The 20,963-nt window shown below is 45.0% G+C and overlaps 1 protein-coding gene across 14 annotated transcripts in view; it reads left to right on the forward strand.

Annotated features, from left to right (window-relative positions):
* Nucleotides 1–20,963, forward strand: part of LOC126869278 (potassium voltage-gated channel protein Shal) — a 116,166-nt gene that overhangs the window by 81,927 nt on the left and 13,276 nt on the right. For 3 of the 14 annotated variants that reach the window (XR_007690885.1, XR_007690882.1, XM_050625601.1), the window contains exon 6: nucleotides 7,926–8,141. The exons of 1 other annotated variant lie outside the window; for it this stretch is intronic. Coding sequence is in view for 3 of the 13 variants with exons in the window: in XM_050625595.1 (XP_050481552.1) it covers nucleotides 1,951–2,034; nucleotides 7,926–8,069 (228 nt within the window). In the remaining 10 variants the exon portion in view is untranslated. Of the gene's footprint in view, nucleotides 1–541; nucleotides 1,817–1,950; nucleotides 2,035–3,461; nucleotides 3,576–7,925; nucleotides 8,221–8,459; nucleotides 18,634–20,963 lie in introns of those variants that run through there. 10 more of the 14 variants (XR_007690880.1, XR_007690879.1, XR_007690884.1 and 7 more) reach the window with 8 other exon arrangements.

Raw genomic sequence — 20,963 nt, forward strand, 5'->3', positions numbered from 1 at the left:
ACAACGAGACAGAACTCGCGTAGGCTTCGACGACAGAGAACACGACACACTGTCATAGCTGGGGCAAGTTCTTTCTATAGAGTTAGTTGAATCGATTCCGATTCACAGATGATCGTGCATCAGCAGACGATGCTCGGATAGAAGCCAACCCTTTCGCCCTTCGAGCTGGAACCTTCGAAATGGCGCGTGTTCTCCCTTTGAAAACTCGTCGGTTCTTTGGAAGTTAGATGGTATTAGGATTGCAAAATATATTGTAGTAGTGCTAGCCTCGGTGATCCACTTAGTAAGAGCGTACGAGAGGATATAGAAAGTAGGATGTTGACTGAATCCGCCGAACACGTTTTTAAAGTTGGTTCTGCCTCGTAAGGATGACAAAGCCGATTCAGAATCGGGGAAAAGTACAACACGTCCGATCTAACGACGATCGTTTAAAGTGTCACGACTAGAGATAACCGTAGAGGTCCATGTAGAAAACAGACTCTTTAGGGTAGGTGAGCTTAGCGTGCAACAATGTAGTGTGTGCTTGTGGTGTGGATTTCAGCAGGCGTACAGTCAGTACATCCCAGCGACAAGGGCCCAAGTATCGGGTGCCCAAGGGGGGCAGACCGGGGCTGCGATGGACGGGACTTACCTCGTCGAGGCCTCGTTCTGAGCGGCCTGACTTTCTTAGCCAGTTCTAGTAAAGCACGCTAAACTACAGATCCCAGTAAATTCGAGGCAAAGAGAAACGAAATAGAGCAGAATACTAGAGCAGAGTAAATAACCAAAAACAAAACAAAAAAAAAGAGTAACGAAAGATAGAAAAGAACAGACGAACAAACGGATCTCGAAAACGCATAATCGCAGATTAGAACAACGACGATACACGAGTAACGTTCGAATCGGTTCAGAGGCCGAGCAGTCGAGAGCGTTTAGAGAAAGAAAGGTAACACGAGATTTGATACAGTTTGCAGACAGATTTCGAGTCGGTCGACACATAGAAATATAATATACTCGAACGAGATGATTTTCAGAGGACAAATTAAACGAGAATAGAGAAACGTTTTAACGTGATCGTTTAAGAGAAAGTAGACGAATGGACATGGAAGAAACATCAGTCGAAAACAGAAAACAAATAGAAAAATATGAAATAATCAAATAATTGACACAAGACACACACAGTGATATTATAAAATACATAGATATAAATCAATCAAATTCTATTTCCTCATTTCCGTGCCCACCCGTTCATCGACGACCGACCACACCGTGCGATCCACGTGGAACATTGGACACCTACGATGACCTCGCATCGTCCGCCCATCATCGTCATCGTCATCACGGGCGTCATCGTCTCCACTGGCCATCACCATGAAAATAATCGCCCCGTTGTCTCATCCTGCTCGCTACGAATCGGCATCTTTTTCTCTTCACATCCTCTGTGTTCATCCGCTCGTTCTCCACGATGGATAAAACGAATTTTTAACGAATACAAATATATCACGTGCGTGAACGAAAAATCACCGATATAATATAACGAACGGAAAAATAAAATATATACATATGTGTGTATATATATATATATATACATATACATACGTACATACAAAAACGAACATCGAATAAACAATTCGTCCACGTGAAACCGTGCGAAATTCATAATGAATCCGATGGATCTCTCTCGCGCGCTCTCTCTCCTCTTTTTCCTCTCTTTCACGCTGGAATCTCATGGACGATAATAAATTAAAAAAAAAAATATGTACATAATGATAATGATAACGAAAAAAACATGCTAACGATCCGACGATGGGAACGAATTGAAAAAAAAAAAAAAATACATCGTGATCGATGAATGTACGATGGCATTAAAAAAAAAATCATTTGAAACAAAAAATAAAAATAAAACACATATCGCGGCGTTTTGGCGTTTTCAACGATGGCCGCTGAAAAATGTCGCACGTCCACTTTTAGAGCTTGTCTTATCAGCTCACGTCGAACGAGAGCAAGGATAGAGTGGTGCTCGTATATGAAGACCGTATACAAGTTCGGAAAAAGGTAAAGAAAACCGTGTTACCTGAAAACCGTTTTGGATACGATGATAATCGATGTACATTACATACTATGTTATATCGTTTCGTTGCTTTTGTGCGCGCGCTCTACGATCCACGCGTCCCTCGCGGACAATACGTTTCTGCTTGTATACATGGATGTAAAGTGGACATCTGTAAAAGAGAGAAAACGAATCATTCGCGGCGTATTAGGGTTTTGTGTGTCTTTTTAAGAGAGAAAGAGAAAGAGAGAGAGAGAGAGAGAGAGAGAAAGACAAAGGAAGTAATAGTAAAGAAATATGAGATTTATACGAAATACGAGATGTAGCTTAGGATATTCAGTCATCTTCCATGATAGTCGTTGTATTAATGTTCCGCGAAAGATTTTATTCTCTCAGAATTGAACGAAATCTAGTTTGAAATATGGAAGCCAACGTCGTTTCAAGGGATAAAATATCCCTTAGATTTCACGAGCATCGTATCGTATACAAGCACGCGTTTTATACGCTGCAACGAACGCGTGGGATCGCGCGCGCGTACAATCTTCCATGATGTTTATCAAATGTGTATAAGATCTCTCTCTCTCTATATACATATATATGTATGTATACTATTGTGTGGCCGTTGGGAGAATATGAGGCAGCTTTTCTTGTCCTTCGACGGAAGGATCAGGACGAAGGACACACGAAGGCCTCCCCATGCATCCCCTTGGTGGTCGAGAATTATATCGTGTCGCGTGGCTGATCCCTGGATTGGCTTCTGGGTGTCTGCTTTCCCCGAGAAACATCTTCTCCTACGCTTCTTTCCGTCGCAAAACTTACCCCTCTTTCTCTCTTTCCTATATATCTCTGCCGTACGTCGAATCGCATACGTTTCGAACGTCGATGTTTAGTTTTCTATTTCAATCGCGAACTCCTTTAGTTTCTCGACTCACAGTTTTCTTTTCTTCTTTCGTTATCGATCGATTGTCCATCTTTTCGTTGTTTCCACGAACCTCCGACTTTTTTTTTCGTTCTCGCACGTTCGTCTCTACGAGCGTTTTTACTTTTCCTTTCTTTCGCGATCGTTCTACAGACGAAAACCTTCTGGCATGGTGCCTACTCGAACCCACCGTGTTGCGGCTGACTCTTGATCTGGCTTCTGATTTATGCATCTCTCTGGCGATCCAGCTACGCTTCTTCGCTTCCCTCGTTGGTCCCACATCTGTCTGCATCCAAATAGAACTCGTGTATTCGTACTCATCCGGTTTATCCACCCTTTCCGCCCACTCTAAGTACCCTCTCTACCCGTTGTCGCTTAAAATCCGCTGCTAGCTCCAGTTTCTTTTACTTTAGCGAGCTTCCTATCGCGGCTAGGTTGCTAGGAATTATATCGCAACGGAACACGCAGAAGAGAGCGGGGCAAATATACTTTATATACTGCCTGTTTTTATAGTACCCTGGCGCTTAAACAACCGAAGCGAGTAGGGAACGTTCACCGGCAAAGAGGAATCCGGAAGACGGATCAGGCTAAACTCGGGGAAGATCGTATATGGCTCCAGCGAAGCAGGTTTACGCGCTTTTTACGCCGCATGCTTTTCTTTCGGTCACGTCCGCTATTCGCTCGTTCTTCCTTTGTTCGCAGCCTGTGTTCGGCCCGTAGTCCCACGCTTTCAGGCCTTTCAGAGAGATGAAAAAACACGCAGGTTGCGACAAAGGGTTCGTGACGAAGACGCGCGAGATATATACGTCGCTTCCTTTCGTCCTTAAGTGTCACTGTGACGTTTCGCAGAAACGACGGCTGTCTGTTTTTATTGGAGAAATATCGCGAATTGCTGTTCGTTAAATGGAAGAAAATGATATCGATACGATATGAAGCACGATTCATACGTCTTACGATTACATACAGTTTCATTTAACTCTGTCACGGTCTTCGGACTTCGACGGTCTAATTTTCTCAATTAAAAAAGAAAAAAAAAAAAAAAGAAAGAGACTCGTGTTCTCGTAATGTTTCAACAACGGTTCCTCTTTTTCATATTTTTCATGCTTTTAAAAATCTTTTAACCATAGAAAATATAATTAGACCGAGAAAGATCCGTTGGGTGTAGCAGAGTAGATGTACGAAAGTAATTTAAATTTAACTTCGTAACGACAACTTTGAATCGTTTTATATTTCATCGCCTTTACATTTTCATCGACTTTCGCCACATCTTATATTCAACGAGCGTTCCGTTTTCGTTTCGAAATTTTTACCGGTCTCGAAGCCTTTAAGTCGCGTGATTTATTTTACGATCAAGCTCTCTTTAAAGTTTCCACTGTGCGTAAAGCGACTAATGGCTTCAGCCAGCTTTAATAAGCGAGCCGTCTCATCCGTGCCTCGTAGCAACCGATGATTAATGTACCCGGCCACAGGGAAGACGTCGGGCGAAATCACGCCCTTCTAATGCGTTTTCCTTGTATTGTGCTAATGCCGCGCGACCCTGCGCAAACGTGCGCATCGCGTGTGCGTCGACGTATCACGAACTCTAGATTTTCGCTATTCCGGTAGCTCCTTTGTGACGAGAAATTCGTCGAGAATTTCGTTCGTGCCTCGACGGCTTGAAATTTAATTACCCTTTGCCATTATCTTCTTACATCTTCATTTCTATCTTCTACACTTTAAAAGTAATCGCGTAGCTCTTAAAGCATCGAGCAATATCATTATCTTTCAAAATATCATCGGAGAATTCTCATTTGCAAGACACGAATTTTCACTGCCTTAGATGTCTTTCATATTTATTTTTTATCCATCTTTGCAGCCGTATCATATCGTATCGATCTTATTATTCAAGAGCAGAAAATTTAGCCATAGAAGCAAAGCGACGCGTCTGCTTGGCCGTTGCGAGACTGCGTGAGCTCGCTCGCAACATCGGCCTAGCCTACGCGATCAATCGCGACAAACCTGGTCCGCCGTAACAGAAATAACGCGTGCACGTGCCACCGAAAGAGAATAACACGCGTGTCTCGTGCGTCACAGGCGAAACGAAGCAACGTGACCCTCTGTTAAAGCTCGTACACGCGAGGAACTCGTGTTTATCTTACTATCGACAGATTTTTCTGTTATTCTCTGCCTCTACGTTCTTCTGTTCTTTGCATTTTCCTGATACGAATCAGTTTTTACGCGTGTCACCGCTAAAACGTATTAAACATTCAAGATATTATTTGTCACAGTAACCTATTGATCTTTCTTTACGATCAACGACACTGTTCGATGTGTTTGACGGTCGTACTCGGATATTAAATTCGGCCGAGTCAGGTTGTTAATGTGAACGTCGTTAGCGTAACAAGAAGCATTACGCGATACTTTGCACAGTATAAAGTGGTTCGCATAAAGTTTGCGTCACGCGATATCAAATAGAAATTGCCAACTATCGTTAGCGTGACCTATCTCGCTTTGATGTTACGGTATAATTCTCTAACTTGGCTTTACAGCTCCGTTTGATCAGTGTCTGAAACGTAATTTAATAATATCGGCAAACTAACCGACGTGAATTCTCCTCGCGTGAACGAGCCTTAAATTCAGGCTGCTCCGTTGCAGCCGCGTCGCAGGCGGCGCTTAGACAGGAAGAACGAACATCTCGGACAGGCCGGTTGAAAAGGATTAACGACGCTTGTCGAACGACGTCGTAGGAAGACGCGAACCAGCACGAACGTGCGACGATGAGAACGAACCGCATTGCGGCGTACGGATGTAGTCGGCGAATTTTCCCCGGGAAATCCGACGGTGTCTGCATGCAGCCGTCAATGAGGACGCGTCGACTTGCCTTTTTTCCGCTTCTGTCCCCGTTTTTTATTTACGAGCAGCTTGCGAGAGAACCTTGTCTATTGGATCGTAGACTTCTATAGGACTTTCATATCGTCGATGAATACATCAAAGAAGTTTCCCTTTATTATTTCTTAACCTAGCGCTACTGTCGGAGGCCGATGATGATGATGGATTCTATGGTTCCTGGTTCGAACGCGTTTTTAAATTAACTATAGAAGACGTATGAGGTTGAGAAACGAAGACACACTAAGAGGCTAGGGACCATAAACGAATTCATCGTTGTAAAGGGCCGACTATTAATCGCCTTTTTTCTCGATTCGACAAATCGATTCGAACGCGTACTCTGAAGACGCTTGACTCGAGAAACTCGTTACGATGAGTAGGAGATGTGAGAAATAAAGCGAGCCAAACCGAAAGCTTCGCCGATAAACAGATCCGCTTATTATTTTCGCACACGCCCGAAAAATATTGAGCAGACTACCGAGCGCTGTGACGAAGCTTCGACGTATGTATCACATCCTCAGAGCAAATTTGAATGCACCTGTATGCAATGCACCGTTCCGTAGATGCGTTTCTGTTTGACGTCAAAACTGATACAGCAACGATTATTCTTCCAAATCGTCCTTTACGATTTGTAATTCTTTGAATTAAAAAAAAAAAAAAAAAAAAAAGAAAAAGAAGGAAGAAAAGAAAAGACGATAAAAATGTCAGAAAATACACTACGCACGTGAGTAGATTTGGAGAAAGTATGAGTATTCATACGAATTGCAGGAGGATTCGTTGCGAAAACAGAAAACGCGTCGTTCCAATGAACACCAGCGTTGAAACGAATCAAAGTCACAGACGTATTGCAATTAATGGCTTGTCGAAAGGATCGTTCTTATTGCACCTGGCATGTTTCTTTATGAATCGATCGTTTCACCCTTTTATCTTCATAGCAGCGCACATTCTTTCACACACGGATACTATCTGTTTCCGTTCACCCAGTTTAATTGTAAACGTTTCTTGTTCTTATTGCTATTGTTGTATCGCTGTTACCATTTCCTTTGTTTCGATATACATAATACGTATTATACATATTCTGATTGTTGTTTTTGTTGAAACTGTATCTCTGTGTCGGTAGCACCAAGTTGTTCCGCTTTTTCGATCTCTCATTCTTATGGTGGTTTTCTTGTTTCTCACTGTATCTTCTTTTCGCATGAACTTTCTGTTTCTCTCTGAATTGCATTTGCACGTGGCCCGAGTGCCTCTTTCATTCTACCCCCTTCCTCTCGACATCTCTCTTCGCTCGTTCGTACGCGATCTTTAGCCTCGCGATACTCTATACACAACCGGAAATCGACCTTCGTGGTGTCGTGGAACTTCGCCTCTTTTTTTTTATCTTTTTCTTTTCTCTTTTTTTTTTGTCCGCGAATTCTTGAACGTTCTAACGATTCTTTGCCATGTTTTCTAAGAATGTAGTTCGCGATGAAAAAGAGATCCATCGCTCGAAATTCAATCGATGCCACGAGGCGTAACGTCACGCGAGATCGCATCTCTCTCACATTCCATTTCATGCGAAAACTATCTGCCAGAGGTAGCTTGTTCGGTCTCGAGAGATTTAGAGATTGAGAACTCTTGCGTTCTTGTGTCGAAGTCTAAAGAGAAACGGAAGGGATCACTGTACTCGAGGAGCTTGAGACAATAACGCAGACAGGAAGTGTACAAGCGGATAAACGTCGTTGAAAAAGAGAGAAAGAGAGAAGGAGAGGGGGGAGGGAGAGGGAGGAAACGTAGAAAGTAGTGTTAACACGCCTTTACGATTATATTTTCGATTATAAATAGTTACATTAGAAACGTAGAAAGAGAAAAGACGGTAGAATGAACGAGAGCGAGAAAGGAAGCGTGCTTGAAACGAATGATCGAAAGGGAGAGAATGTAGGAGAGAGTAAAGAAATGGTACGGAACAAATGAAAGGAAATGAATGTGAAAGAAACGAGAGATTCGTCGAGAGTCTCGCGAAGAAAGGATGGAGAAAATGAGAGTGAGAGCGAGTGAAAAAGGGGGCAAGCAAGAAGACACGTAGATGGACGAAGAATCTAAATTGAAACATATCCGAAATACGAATTGTTCCAGGACCTAAAGAAGCGCGGTTCCCACACCTGTGACATGCAGGCCCTACAGCCACTTCCGGTCCCAACCACCACCACCACCAACACCGCGCCTGCCATGACTACTTCCGGTGGACAGCCACCGCTTCCGGTATCGGAGACCGCTTGAGTCGATCACCGAGACCAATCACGATCACCATATCCGCTATTATGAACAAAAAAGAAAAAAAAACAATAATAATATCACCTTTAACAAACACCATCACCGTCCTCCTCTTCTACTCGATGAAAGAACAATGGCCGACTGGCCGGAAGAACGGTGAGCCTGCATTCACGATCTTTTAATCGACGGGTGCTTTTGCCGCCTCGTGATCAGCCGGAAGTAGTCCGCGACATCATAATAGGATGCTCGAGTCTTCCGGCACCGTGGCACGGAATTTCAAGAATTTAAACGACGTGCTGGTCTCGACGATACGCGAGACAACGTTCAATTTCAGGACTACTTCCGGCGGTCCGCGTCTTCGTCAACGACTTCTCTTAACCATTACGTTATTTGCAGCTGACGATCGACGATCGATAGTCACCGGAAATAGCCTGACATAGTTTTGTTCTTCGTGTTTGTACAACGACGTAAAGGTATTCGTCTCTCGGCGGCTACTTTCGATGACTCTATTCTCACTTAACCGAAATATTCTTCGTCCGTTGAGAAAAGAGGAAAAAACAAGGAGAGAGAGAAAGCGAGAGAATGAGAAAACGTCGTCCTCTGGGTAGCATCTAGTGCATTTAGGCCGAGTATTTATCGTTAGTTGCAGATCTCTATTCCCCGTTCTGTTTGCATGTGCCGCAACGAGGAAGCAGGTGGTGCGTCGCGACGCAAGTCAGCCGCGTTACCCCCGGTCCTCGGAATCGATCTCGTGTTCGAGGTTCGTCTGGCTGCTGGCAGGCTTAGCGTCGCGGCTGCGACCAGGATTTAGCGAGGCTCGCCCTCTTAAATCTACCGCCCTTCCTCGACGTTGATCAAGCTTTATCGCTCTACCCAGCCTAGAGAGCTTACCGTTCGTTCACGAAGACGCATCGAGGCTCGCTCTTATCATCGAAGAAACATCGAGATCGAGGTGCCTGACTCTCGAAGAGAAGGCTGGTTGAGAACGAGGAAATTGAAATAGATTGTTTAAATCTATCAAACTACGCGCAGTTCCTGATTTCGGACGCTAGCAAAGAGATGGATCCACGTTAAATAGACACGAGTGGGAATTTTAGAAGCTAGCTTCGTGATTCACCACGTATCGAAGAACGAGAGTACGTTTGCAATGGACTAGCGGACTTCCGGTTCACTCACGGAGGCTTTGTAGACGACCGTGAGTCAACATTAGCGCAGCTTTCGCCAGGATATTCGGAAAACGGCACAAAGCAGCTTTGAAAGCGGCCGCTGGCTGCGATTTTCGCCGTTCATTTCGAAGATGAAACGCCTGGTCACGTTTATTCAGAGATCAAAACAGCGGGGTCGGAGGTTGCCAGGCTTGCACCACCTTCAACAGTCAAACATCCACGCCTGGTCGGTTACGAAATTGGATTTACCTTACATTTGTCTGTAGCCTTTTAGCCGAAACTCTACGTACATCGATTTTTAGCCGATCGGAGTCAAACTAAATCAAACTGCCGCCTATTATTTTCCTCAAACGCTTACCGATTACTCGATTACACCCATCTCTTTTACCGATCCTCGGATTCTCGTCGATCCATGAAAATTTCCACTCTTGGAGCATGGAAATTCGCCAGTCGAGATTTATCGGTCGGGAACGAGGCTTCTCGCTTGCCAGGGTATACCGGCGAGCCTCTCGACTTTTCGTTTAATCGCGTTTACAGCGTAATTCGGGTTGGCCGATAAGCCGTGATTCGACCCGGTTTCCGGTTCGAGCCGACTGCGAAGTGGATGAATCGGCCAATGATCGATCAGGCAGAGCGCGTTACTCGAATATCGCCGGTTAGAGAGTTCGAGCGGTCGGTTGAAGAGCAACGAGCACGCGGAAGGTGGCCCTGATCTCCGAAACGAGGTCGAAGGCAAATTTGCACAAGAGAAACGCTCTACCCTCCGTTCCTTCCCATGCATTCCTACGGTTCCCTCGTCCTTGTTCGAATCGCGAAAGCGTTGCAAACGCTACACGACTTACGCCGTGTCTCGCGTCGTTTGTTTGCCCACCGTATTTCTTTGCACAGCGGGGCGCAATGCTGTGTCGTGGCGATGGGGGCCGCAACGAGGCCTTTGTCGAGGGTTTACGATTCATGCGGTGTTGCGACAGTTGAACGCCGATTGCAAAGGCAAACACAGAGACAGACCACGCGAGAGAGGCATTTCCTCGGTCTGAGTAAAATACCTGTCGACCTCCTGGCAACTTGGAGGATCCTCGAAATGCTTGAACGTTTTAATTAGGAAGAATCTTGAGATCGCAGTGGTGGACAGGTGGCCGTGTTATTCACCCTTGGCTGCAACACTTGTTTACCCTTCTCGGGCTACTTTCTCCCGCTACTCGAAATCTATATTTCACGGGCTTGATAATCGGGTATTATCTTATCTAAGCGTGCAGTCGTGTAAAGACTGGCCCCACACAGGTCGTTATTCTTTTAACGTGATCGAGCGAATCGTGTAACGACCGTAGTTACCTTCAATCATGCGAAACTGTCCGATCGTCGTTTACTAAAGCGCGAGGTAGCTAAATATTAAATAACATGCAGTGTCGTTCGAAGCAACCGACGAACTCTACGCGAGTTCTTCTTTAGCTTTCAGGCCGAGCACTCGGAGGTAGACAGGCGCCAGGAATGCAGCTTTAGATATCGATCAGGTTCGCGGGAGACACCGACCGCCGGTCGAGTGTGTTATTTCCATCGGTGGCTTTTTCTTTCGCGCGGATAAGTTGGTCGTCAGCGGCACGAGCGCTTTCGCCAGAGACGAAAGAGGTTTCACTTACAGTCGGGGACACTCTCGAGTCCACCAGCCGCTCTCCTTTTTCGTGCTCTACACACTGCACACGGGGGAGGCGGGGTTGGGACGGGATCCGTTTTGCCAGGCCTGTTCTTAGCCCAACAATCGGTTCTTCTTCGTTCGCACGGGCTTTTCTTCTTCCTTTTTCTCCGAGGCGCCGTGACCGAGTTTCAAAGGAGGCCTAGTTCCCGCGCGCGCCAACTTCTCTGACTTCCTGAAACGCCGCGAACAATAAGCTCGAACCAACGACCCGGTAACGGATGCGAGACACGCGCCTACTCGTCATTTTTTTCCTATTTTCTTCTTCCTTTGTTTTTTTGTCTCTTTTTTCTGTTTCTTTCTTTGACGCTGCAAATGAAATTTTTATCGCGTGTTTTTTTTTTTTTTTTTAGCCTTTGACGATTCGAATTTTTCACGTCCGAAGCTTGGGATTTTTGAAGTTTCGTTATTGTTTATAAACGTAAATGAAAGTAACGATGGTTAACCAGACTGGAGAAACCAAACAGATTGCGGTTAGTTGAGTGCGAGCGTGTTCCGCGAATATTCGAACTCGATTTTCTCCAAAACGAAGCTCTATATGGAAAAACTTGATTCCACGTTTTCCACGTAATTTTACGCGAAGAATCGTTCTTTTTCTGATCGCAGCACGATTTCGAAAACGCGTTGTACGACGTGTTTCGCCAAACTCGAGTCTTCGTGCAGGTCTCTGAAATTGAATTTCAATCTTCTCCGCGACGTTTTTCTCTTCAATAAATTCCGTTAAACGGTAGATATGTTCAAAGGAACGGTTGGCCGAGGTACAAAGAACCGGGAGGAAGTTTCAAAGGACTCGTTCTAAAAGAAAGTTGGTCGCGTGGCTATTTGGCACGCTTCGTGAGTGACACACGGCGCGACTTTTTAATGGCAATCTTGTCGAGATTTCACGCGACACGCTAACCAACCGAGGGATTTTTTCAGGGGAAATATACTCGACGTTCTTTTAGCCTGAATTTAACTCCTTGGAGAAGATTCTCTTCCCTAGCGAGCCTGTTTCATCACCCTTAGCCCTAGAATAGTAAAGTAAGAGTGATTGGACCAAGACCAAGTGCCAGGAGATTTCGTCGGGATGCTTATCTTCGTGATACTTCTCGACTTTATGACTTTGACAAAATTTCTGCTGCTCTTTTGGAACATAACGGTCTACTGATTCTATTTTCACGCCGTAAATATCGCTAAACGTCCCTTGATTTCCTTCAATATAACTCGTATCATCCTGTTTAACAAACAAAGCGGAATAAGAAAGCAATTAAGAGCAAGTATAAATTCGTACCACGATCTCAACCACCAGTAGAGCTCTCGAGAGTGGAAAATTATGCGAACGAAGAGTGACGATTTTCATCGTCCGCGTGGATTTTCATCGACAGTCTGGCACCTCGATCGATCTTTCGAACGACCGCGACTTACGCGCGAATCCAGTGTATCAGAGCGCTTTTAATTTCAGTAAGAAAGCAGAGACAGACGCGAGAATCGATGGCGCCTGGAATGGCAGGCGCCACCATTTACCATGAGAAACAAAGAGAGAGAAAGAGAGAGAGTTTCCACGGAGTCACTGTGAAAGAGAAAACTATAAAGCAAACAAACGTTCAACGAACGCAGAGCATTAAAGGATCGACGACGATCCACGACGTCCTCGAGGAGGACGGAAGCCGCACGTTCTCGAAGGGCAAGTATTCCGCGCGACTCGAAGCTGGACGGAAGACACGAAACCGGAGGAACGCGAAGAAGAGGACTTCCCGCCAACGATCGAAGCCGGAATTCTTCGTGTTTTCGAGGACGAAGATTCGCGAATGCACGCACACGCGCCTGCGCCACCTTCTTCTTTCTGTTTTCGCTCGCGAGATACGTGACATCGATGGATTTTAGTCCCGTCTCGTACCGCGTTAACTGCGCCTCTTTCCGCCCGAGAACACGAGGCGCGACACCCTGTTTGCAACAAAACGGAAAGAAAAACGAGGAAAGAAGAACGAACGTATCCGAACCGGAACGCCGTGAAATCGGACGCTGGTGAAAAACGATTCGTCGATGCGTGCACGTTGATCGACTTTGCCTCCTGTTCTCGCTTTGGAAAGGAGCTTTTTCAATTTCCAGCCGATCGGCAGAAAATGCCGCGCGACTCGCTGATTTCCGGCACAACTGGCGCGCGTTCCAGCCGCCTCGTTATTTCCGCAACGCGCGCGTCCATCAATCCGACCGGGAAACGAGCGTAGTCGCCATATAGATCGGTCGATCGAGTTTCGTTCGCATCGTTCCAACGAAACGCTCACTTTCCCCGTTCCTTTGCGCTCTTTCACAGCATCTTTCTTGGTACGTTTCCAAGAAGGACGTCGTCGGAACTTCCTCTTTCGAATGGACGCTTCTCGCAGCGAAAAAGTAGCCGGAAGTGCCGGGCCGAAATAATCGAGAGGAAGGACGGTGTCAAAGAATCGTATTAGCGATCTTAAACGAACGATCCAGGCGATAGGGAAAGCGAACGATCAACCGTCGTTTACGATCGTTCCAACTCTTACGAGTCGTCGTAATTCTTTAGAGAGAGTTAGAGAGAGAGAGAGAGAGAGAGAGAGAGAAAGTTAGAGAGAGAATGGGAGAGAGAGAGAGAGAGAGAGAGAAGAAAGAACGTCCCTTCTAGTTATAAGGATAAATTCGATTTTTAAAAATGTCTTCGCGAAAGCGAGAGAAATTCGATCGATCCATGAAACGTACGTACGCAGTTTCTTATAAGGAGTCTCTTAACTCGCTAGGTTTAAGTTAGCGAACGATACATTTAAGGGTACGCGAAACGACGACGATGATCGATCGATTCGTCGAGGCGGATATAAAAAGAGAAATATAAGAGAGCAGAAAGAAATATAGTAATTTTACGATCGCGGTCGTAAAACGTAAGAAACGATGGTACGAGTAGGGTTTTCGAATGGTATCCACGTAGAATTCCCGTATTCGCTGGTGCCCTTCTAGTATTGGGGATGGGTGAGATCGACGAGAAACGATCGCGAGCGTTCGCTAGGGACCGCGTACCTTGATACTCTAAATAAAGTAAGATGATGCCCTCGTTCTTTCAAAACTCTTCGACGAGTCCAGTTTTCGTTCTTTTTTTCCCTAGTTGATAGATTTGTCGATCGAACAGCCGATTCGAATAATCAACGGGAATCGATTGTGGAATCGTTGCGCTTCAACTGCATTTGTTCGGAATCGTTGTCGGATATCGAAAGTGAATGAGCCAATTTTTTTAATTCTACCGCAATTCGTAATTATAAAGTGGGAGATTGCAAGAAATACGGGGATGGAAGGGTGGGTCCAGCGAATCCACGGTCGAACCTCGTTTATCTCGGGGGATGAAACAACGTTAGAACTTCGCAGGAACCTTCTCTCGGGCGACAATAGGCTACGAAGAATCGGTGTGTTTTAATTTAAACGACGCTGTAAATAATCGTGGGAGGCATGGGAGGAGTCTCGTGTTGTCTGTAATTAACTTTGTAATTAATTGTAAACGATCTAACGGAGCGAAGACGAACAAAAGAGAACGAAAAGAAACCAAAAGCAGAGAAAATAAAAGAGACAGAGAGGATATATATATATATATATATATAATATGATAAATGCAAATAAGAAAAGGAATATATTATATATATACATAAAGATATACAGATATATTCTACAGGTAAACATACACATACGTACACACAGGCGCACACGAACGTAAATACGTCGGAACGAGAGGAAGTACGTCAGGAGGACGTATTAACACATATTACTAATCATACACACATACACATACAAACTTGCAGCACCCTCGCGTCGCGCAATAAAACAAATTCTAAATCAACTTTCAAAAACTAGAATGCGTGCCTGAGTGCGTGGGAGACCAACCCTCGTGAATCACCGAGCCCAACCCTTCTTTAAACTCTAATTTAGGTGTTAAATATTAGCTAATTTTAGATGAGCGAGGGTACGCGTGTTTTGGTTGCTCAAAATACTCTTGAAAATCGAAAGTAGGACGGAAAGGGAACAAAGGAAGGGAGAATTTTTTTATTTTATTAATTTTCATCCACGCGAGCTATGTGCATGGAAGCATCACGATACAGATTAAAGTCAAGTGCGGCAGAATTCTTCGAACCGTGTAGCCGAAAATAAGAAAAATGTAGAACAAACTATTTTCAACGTTGAAGCGAAAAGGGAGGGGAAGGGAGAATATTAGCGAGGTCAGGAAGTTATTAACATAGAATGCGAAAAATGCATCGTCGGAGGTGCGGCTCGGTGGTTCACGGTCAGAAAAAGACGTAAACGTGAATCTAAGTAAATAAAAAAGAAAAAAAAAAGAAGATTATTACATTATATTAATATGATCGTAGAGATAATCGAGAATAATGTGTCAGGTCCTTTGTCGTCCAAAGAGCTGCAGTTGTATCACGAGATCGCGTATTAAAAAGCGAATGGGAAACTAGAGAGAAGGAAAAATAGAGAAAAGAGTGTAAGGTTAATGCTACGAAGAAATCGAACGTAGCAAAACGATGGCTCGAGCTTAATCCGAATTTAAATATAATACCTCTCTCTCGCAACATTTCAATTATAACGATCCCTCGATGTTATCGTACATTTTTTATTCCTTTCTTGTCTTAGAAAGATTCTAATAAATTTAAGGAAAAGCAAGAAAAAGAAAGAAATATAACAAATATGACGTACCCAATTTGTTGGTCGAGAAAAATGGCTGTCCGGGTTAAGCTTCGACGCCATGTTGCCTTTGCCAGCACGAAATTGCTCGGGAAACTCGGTAAAAGAACGAGGAATAAAAAAAAAAAAAGAAAAAGAAGAAGAAAGCATAGAAAATAAAAATCGATAAAAAACGTAGCAGCGTACGCGAGTTATTTAGAGATTAATTTGCCGGAACTAATTAGTCTGTCGTTGTTGGCGAGTTATCGCGTCTTTACTTCCGGTTCGCGACGCAGCGATGCACGGAGATTTTCCGATTCGGCAAGGGTCGTTCGCGAACCTTTTCTACTCGGTCTTCGATTTCGATTACGGATCGTCGGGAGTCCCTGGTTCGTCGATTTCCTCCCCGTGGTTTCTCGTGGCGTTAGCCGGAAATCGCGTCGGCGCTGCCGTTGCCGGCCAATTCACCGGCTAATCGATCGGTCTCGAGCCGAGCTCTATGCAAGCAATTTTCGAGGAATAAAAGAAAATAAAGGGGATGAAACGGTGACTCTCGTGATGCGTGTGCACCGAGGAAAAAGCTGCTTGACACTCTCTGCTTCCTATAGCGGAATACGACAGTCTTTATATTTACAAAATGGAAAGAGAGAAAGAGAAAAGTATCTCTGTTATTTGACATTATTGTTTATTTTCTGCGAACTGGTATTTCCATTGTTCCGATGATCTTTACACTTCTCTTTTTTTTTTTATTCGCTTTGTGGTGCACAAGGAACGAGAAGATCGAGGGAACACGCGATCGAGGGAAGCTAGGAACATGAATAACGAGTCTTTCAATTCACTACCGTACTGCCAATTTTTCCGATGAGACGCGTAATAACTTTAATAAGAGTTTAAGACGAGGCGAACTGGCGCGACGAGCGATACGATTCGCGTCCACATACGCTCGTCCGACCTTTGTTCGTCTTCTTTCGTCGCTCCGAAGTCCTGACGGAGAGCTATCCCGCGATGTTTCCGGAGGGACACGTCACAGAGGGTTCTACTCTTTATCGCTAAACCATTGCCACGGTTTTTCCCTATTATACATCGTAATCTACCGCTAAAGATAATAGCAATTTTCTCGAACAAACAACAAGCATCCGTGTTCTTTTTGAAATCTATAAATTGATCGATATTCAGCGATTTATTCCCCTGTGATAACTCCGTCGATGCTGCAACGGCCGATCCAACAAAATCCTACGTTCTGAACATACGTTCGAATCGATCGTTCTCGCTAAATGTAATCGACACAAAGAGAAAGAAGCGGGTACTTTCGCCTCGCACAATCAATGGAAAAAGCAACGCGATTCTCCTGCGGTGCGAGAGGAATCGAAGGAAACTGAATGAACCGTGGCGCGAGCATCAGAGGCGACTGAATTCGAGCGGTTCGATCGATCAGCCGTGCCGCTTCCGCTTTGTTTCGAAGCCGATTAAAAGAGCCACCCTCTCCGCCGGTCCCTCCGGTGGACTTGCTTTTGCATCGTGAACGGAAAAAGCGATCCTTTTGTAATCAGGACACCGTCCACAGGACCTGCGAGCGTAGCAGGATCGGCCAATGTTCCTGACACGCTCCACCGTGATTGCGATTCACGCCGTTCGACCGGGAGATCGAGCCTGCGAAACCAAACTTCCAGGTTTTCCAGCCGCGGGAAATTATCCAATGAATACGAAATTTCTGTTCATTTGCAACGAGCGAAGTAGATTCACGGACGAATCTTGTGTTACGCGAAAGCGTTGAGAAACCGACGGTGAAAGATTGAGAACGAATAGCTGTGCGAAAATTCTAGAAGCTACGTTAATTTTAAACGATGGTTTTTCCAAGCTCGTCTCGATGTTCGATAATTCTTAGAAAAGTTTCACGATCGCGTAATAAATAATTTTAGTGGATTTCTCGATGTTTCGTAAGTTTATCCGTAACAGCGTGACATGCTACGCAAAGATGTACATTTCTATAAACTATCCTGCCGTTATTGAAACTTTTACCGAGATTCACCAGTTCCTGGACACGTGTCCCTCGTGAAACTAAAGCTCTTACAGTTTCTCAACGCATGTAGGTTGCAATCAATTTCAAAGTTCCCTCTCCCGGTCGTGACTAGACAGTTTATGTAATCGAGCGACGATTAATCGAGCCAGATTGAAAACGAGAACAGACCGCCGGTGATTCGAGGATCGTGGCAACGCGGAGACCTGCGCCGGACACCGAGTTCGTCGAACTTCCCTTCTTCTTTGTATATTTTTCTTAAAACTGATCGAACAAGGGGGTCGCTTCTCCTTCGAACGCTTCTGATCCCGTTAGTTCCACGAAATTTAATTAATCCTCGAATCTTTCGATCGAACATAAAACTGTCGAGCGTTCTTCTAATCGAAGTTTTCACGCGAGAAGAACGATCAGCGAGGAAGAATCACGGGAAGTTCGAAAGGAAAGCGATCATCCTGACTGTTTTCGTAGCCTCGTGTAAAGAAACGTCGCCGAGAAAGAATCGAAAAGGGACAAAGACGATGGAAACTCCAGGGGAAAGAAACGCGACGATAGTGTTCGTCGAGCGGTGTCGCGCAAACGTCTAGTTTCCGATGCACTAACTTTAGTTTCCTAAGCGGACACGAGGACAATTGTCTCTCCGGTCAGAGGCTCGGGGTTACGCACCGTGTTATCGATCATACTTGGCAATAACGATATTTTTAATCGTACAACTGTAAAAAAAAACAAGATGGAGTAAAGAGAACAGAGAGAAACAGATAAAAAAAACAAAGGAGAAAAATCTATATATATATATAAATAAATAAATGAATGAATAAATAAATATACATACGTAATAAGTGGACGGAGAAGTAAAAGAATAAAAAAGAAAAAAAAGGAAAGGTAGTTGGAAAGACGATTTATCGACAGCGGTCAAGCGCCGGCACGTTGTAACAAGTACACCCGATAGTTGTAACTAGGAACGGGATGAAGACGTTTTAGCCGATGGTGTTGTCCGTCTTCGGTAGCTTCCACGCCTTACTCAAAAGTGAAAAATAAATTGAAATTCATATTTAACACGCTACAGTCCCTTCATTCCGTTCGTACGGCGTTTCGTCTCGCGAATCTCGCGCGATTGAATTAATTTCTTATCTATCGAATAATCGACCGATCGATCAAACAAACGAAAAAAGAGCGAAACAGACTTCTTCGCTTAGTACCCTTGACGCTACGGGCTAAAAGGAAAACCAAATTTTCCAATACTGCCAGTTCGTTCGATCCATCAAACACTCCATCTCCGATCACGCCTCTAACCATCGTTCATCCCAAGAGTGTCGACGAACTTCTCGCGATTCGTCCGTGGAGACCGCGCGTCCCCGTGTCCCACTGTCGAATTGTAGCAGCGGCTAACGAAAAGAAAACACGGAATTAATTGGTGTTTGCGGAACACCGGCCACAAAGGCGAAAGAGGTAGGCGCGCGCTCTCGTTTGCGCGGGAAATTGATTCGTATTTGCGTGAACGTGCGACAGAACGTGCTCGTTAGCCACCGGACGATACGAACCGGGCGCAACGGTATTTGCTAGCCGCAACGTAAACGTCGCTCGAACGCGGTATATTTATGGCTGTATCGCGAAACCCACTCGTGCCACTTTTTCGAATCGCGATTAGGTCGTTTTATTTCCGGAACGTCGGTCAAGGACGTCGATACTGGACCGAGCTTAAATTGGAAATTGAACGTCGACGACGCAACGAATGCTAGCTTCTATACAGATTCGACGAGATGTCCATAGTTTGCCCATCATAGACATATATCCAAGTTTCGAAACATATTACGGAAAGATGATGGAGTTCCTTTTTTGAAGTAGATTCAGGTCGTGCTGTCCGTGCACCGTTTCTTCGCTAATTCCATCGAACTATTCAAGAGCATACGGTTTTCTATATCGGTGGTTTCGGATCTGGGTTACCGCGTTGAATAATATTTTTAAGGAAAGCGGTCGAAATTTCCCTTGACGCAACGTCGTTGATAATAGAGCGCTCTTTTCTTACCTCGGCCCTGGAACACGATTTTAATTGAGACGCCTCTCCTCTGCCCGATTATTCCTGACACAGTGGAGTGGAATTTTCGGCGGACAGAGCCGGTCGAAGAAAGCTCGCAATTACCGAATCTTCTCCGCGAAAACCAGCTCGTATCGATTCTCATCCCTGTTATATTTTCGACGTGCAGCGGATGCCGGCATATTCGGAAGCAAAGAATAATTATTTCGCCATCTCTGGTTGTGTGTCCGCCTCGGCTCGCCGGAATCCATTAACGATCGGCGTGCTTCTCGTTAACAAGATTGTCGACAGAAAGTCGATAGTTAATTACGCAAACGAAGGGATCTCGTTAAAGGTGGGCTACCTCTGTCCTCGATGTCGCCGAATCGCGACCGATCACATGCTCCTCCACATCGACATTCTAGAATTCTGTAATTGCCTACTTTGCGTGCTTGTTAACTTCCCTTAAACGACCGATGGATATGTGGAGATAAAGATGGCTGATAAGAGGGATGTCGCAGGTACTGGAAATGTAATGGCAAGAAACGCGATACGAAACTCACCGATCGTCCACCAGAAATCTCACAAACGAAACTCACTGCCTCGTAAAATGAAATTCGTTTAGCCCGGTCATGTCGGTACGGTGCTTCGAACGTTCGTCTGCCGCGTACAAAATTCGCAACGTCTCGCCATATCGTTCCTCGTCGTGTCATTTCGCGTCGTATCGCGTCTCCTTTCGTCGTATCGCTGCTTCCTTTCAAACCGCGCATTCACGCGAATTTTGAGAATTGGACTGTGAGGCTCGGTGGACACGTTTTCGAGACGCCACGTTGCAACAATATTCCAAATTTAAATTAATTCTGTTGATTCGTCGCACTGAAACTCTTTAAATCGTTGGGACGCGGGGCAGAGGAGGAACATAAAGAGGCTGGCTAAAAGCTTCTCCGCGTAAACGGAGAGAGCAAAGAGAGGAAAGGAAGGAGAAGAAGAAAAATGGACGGAGGGGTTAGAGTGGACGAAAGTATCTCCATCGCGAGTACAAAGGCTCTCTCAGGATAAAATGCCATGATTAAAAACTCTCTCCTCGTAGACTGGAACGTGAGTTTGTACACATGTGTGCTCGTGGCATTGTCATCGCCGTTTCCGGTGCTCGCGGGCTGTTCGGCTCGCTTTCATCGTCCCGACTCTCCGTTTTTCTCTCCAAATAGAAGCCAGCCACCGTACGGATGGGCAGAGACGCGGCGAAACGGCGTACAAAGACAAGAGTCCAGGGAGGAAAGAAAAGAGATAGGCGATGACAGCTAGATCGGTCTTGAAAGCGGCGTTTTGAAGAAGTAAAACGACTTGAAGTGGCGGCGCGCGCTACTAGAGA

This window comes from Bombus huntii, chromosome 9 (assembly GCF_024542735.1).
Source record: "Bombus huntii isolate Logan2020A chromosome 9, iyBomHunt1.1, whole genome shotgun sequence".
Taxonomy (NCBI): domain Eukaryota; kingdom Metazoa; phylum Arthropoda; class Insecta; order Hymenoptera; family Apidae; genus Bombus; species Bombus huntii.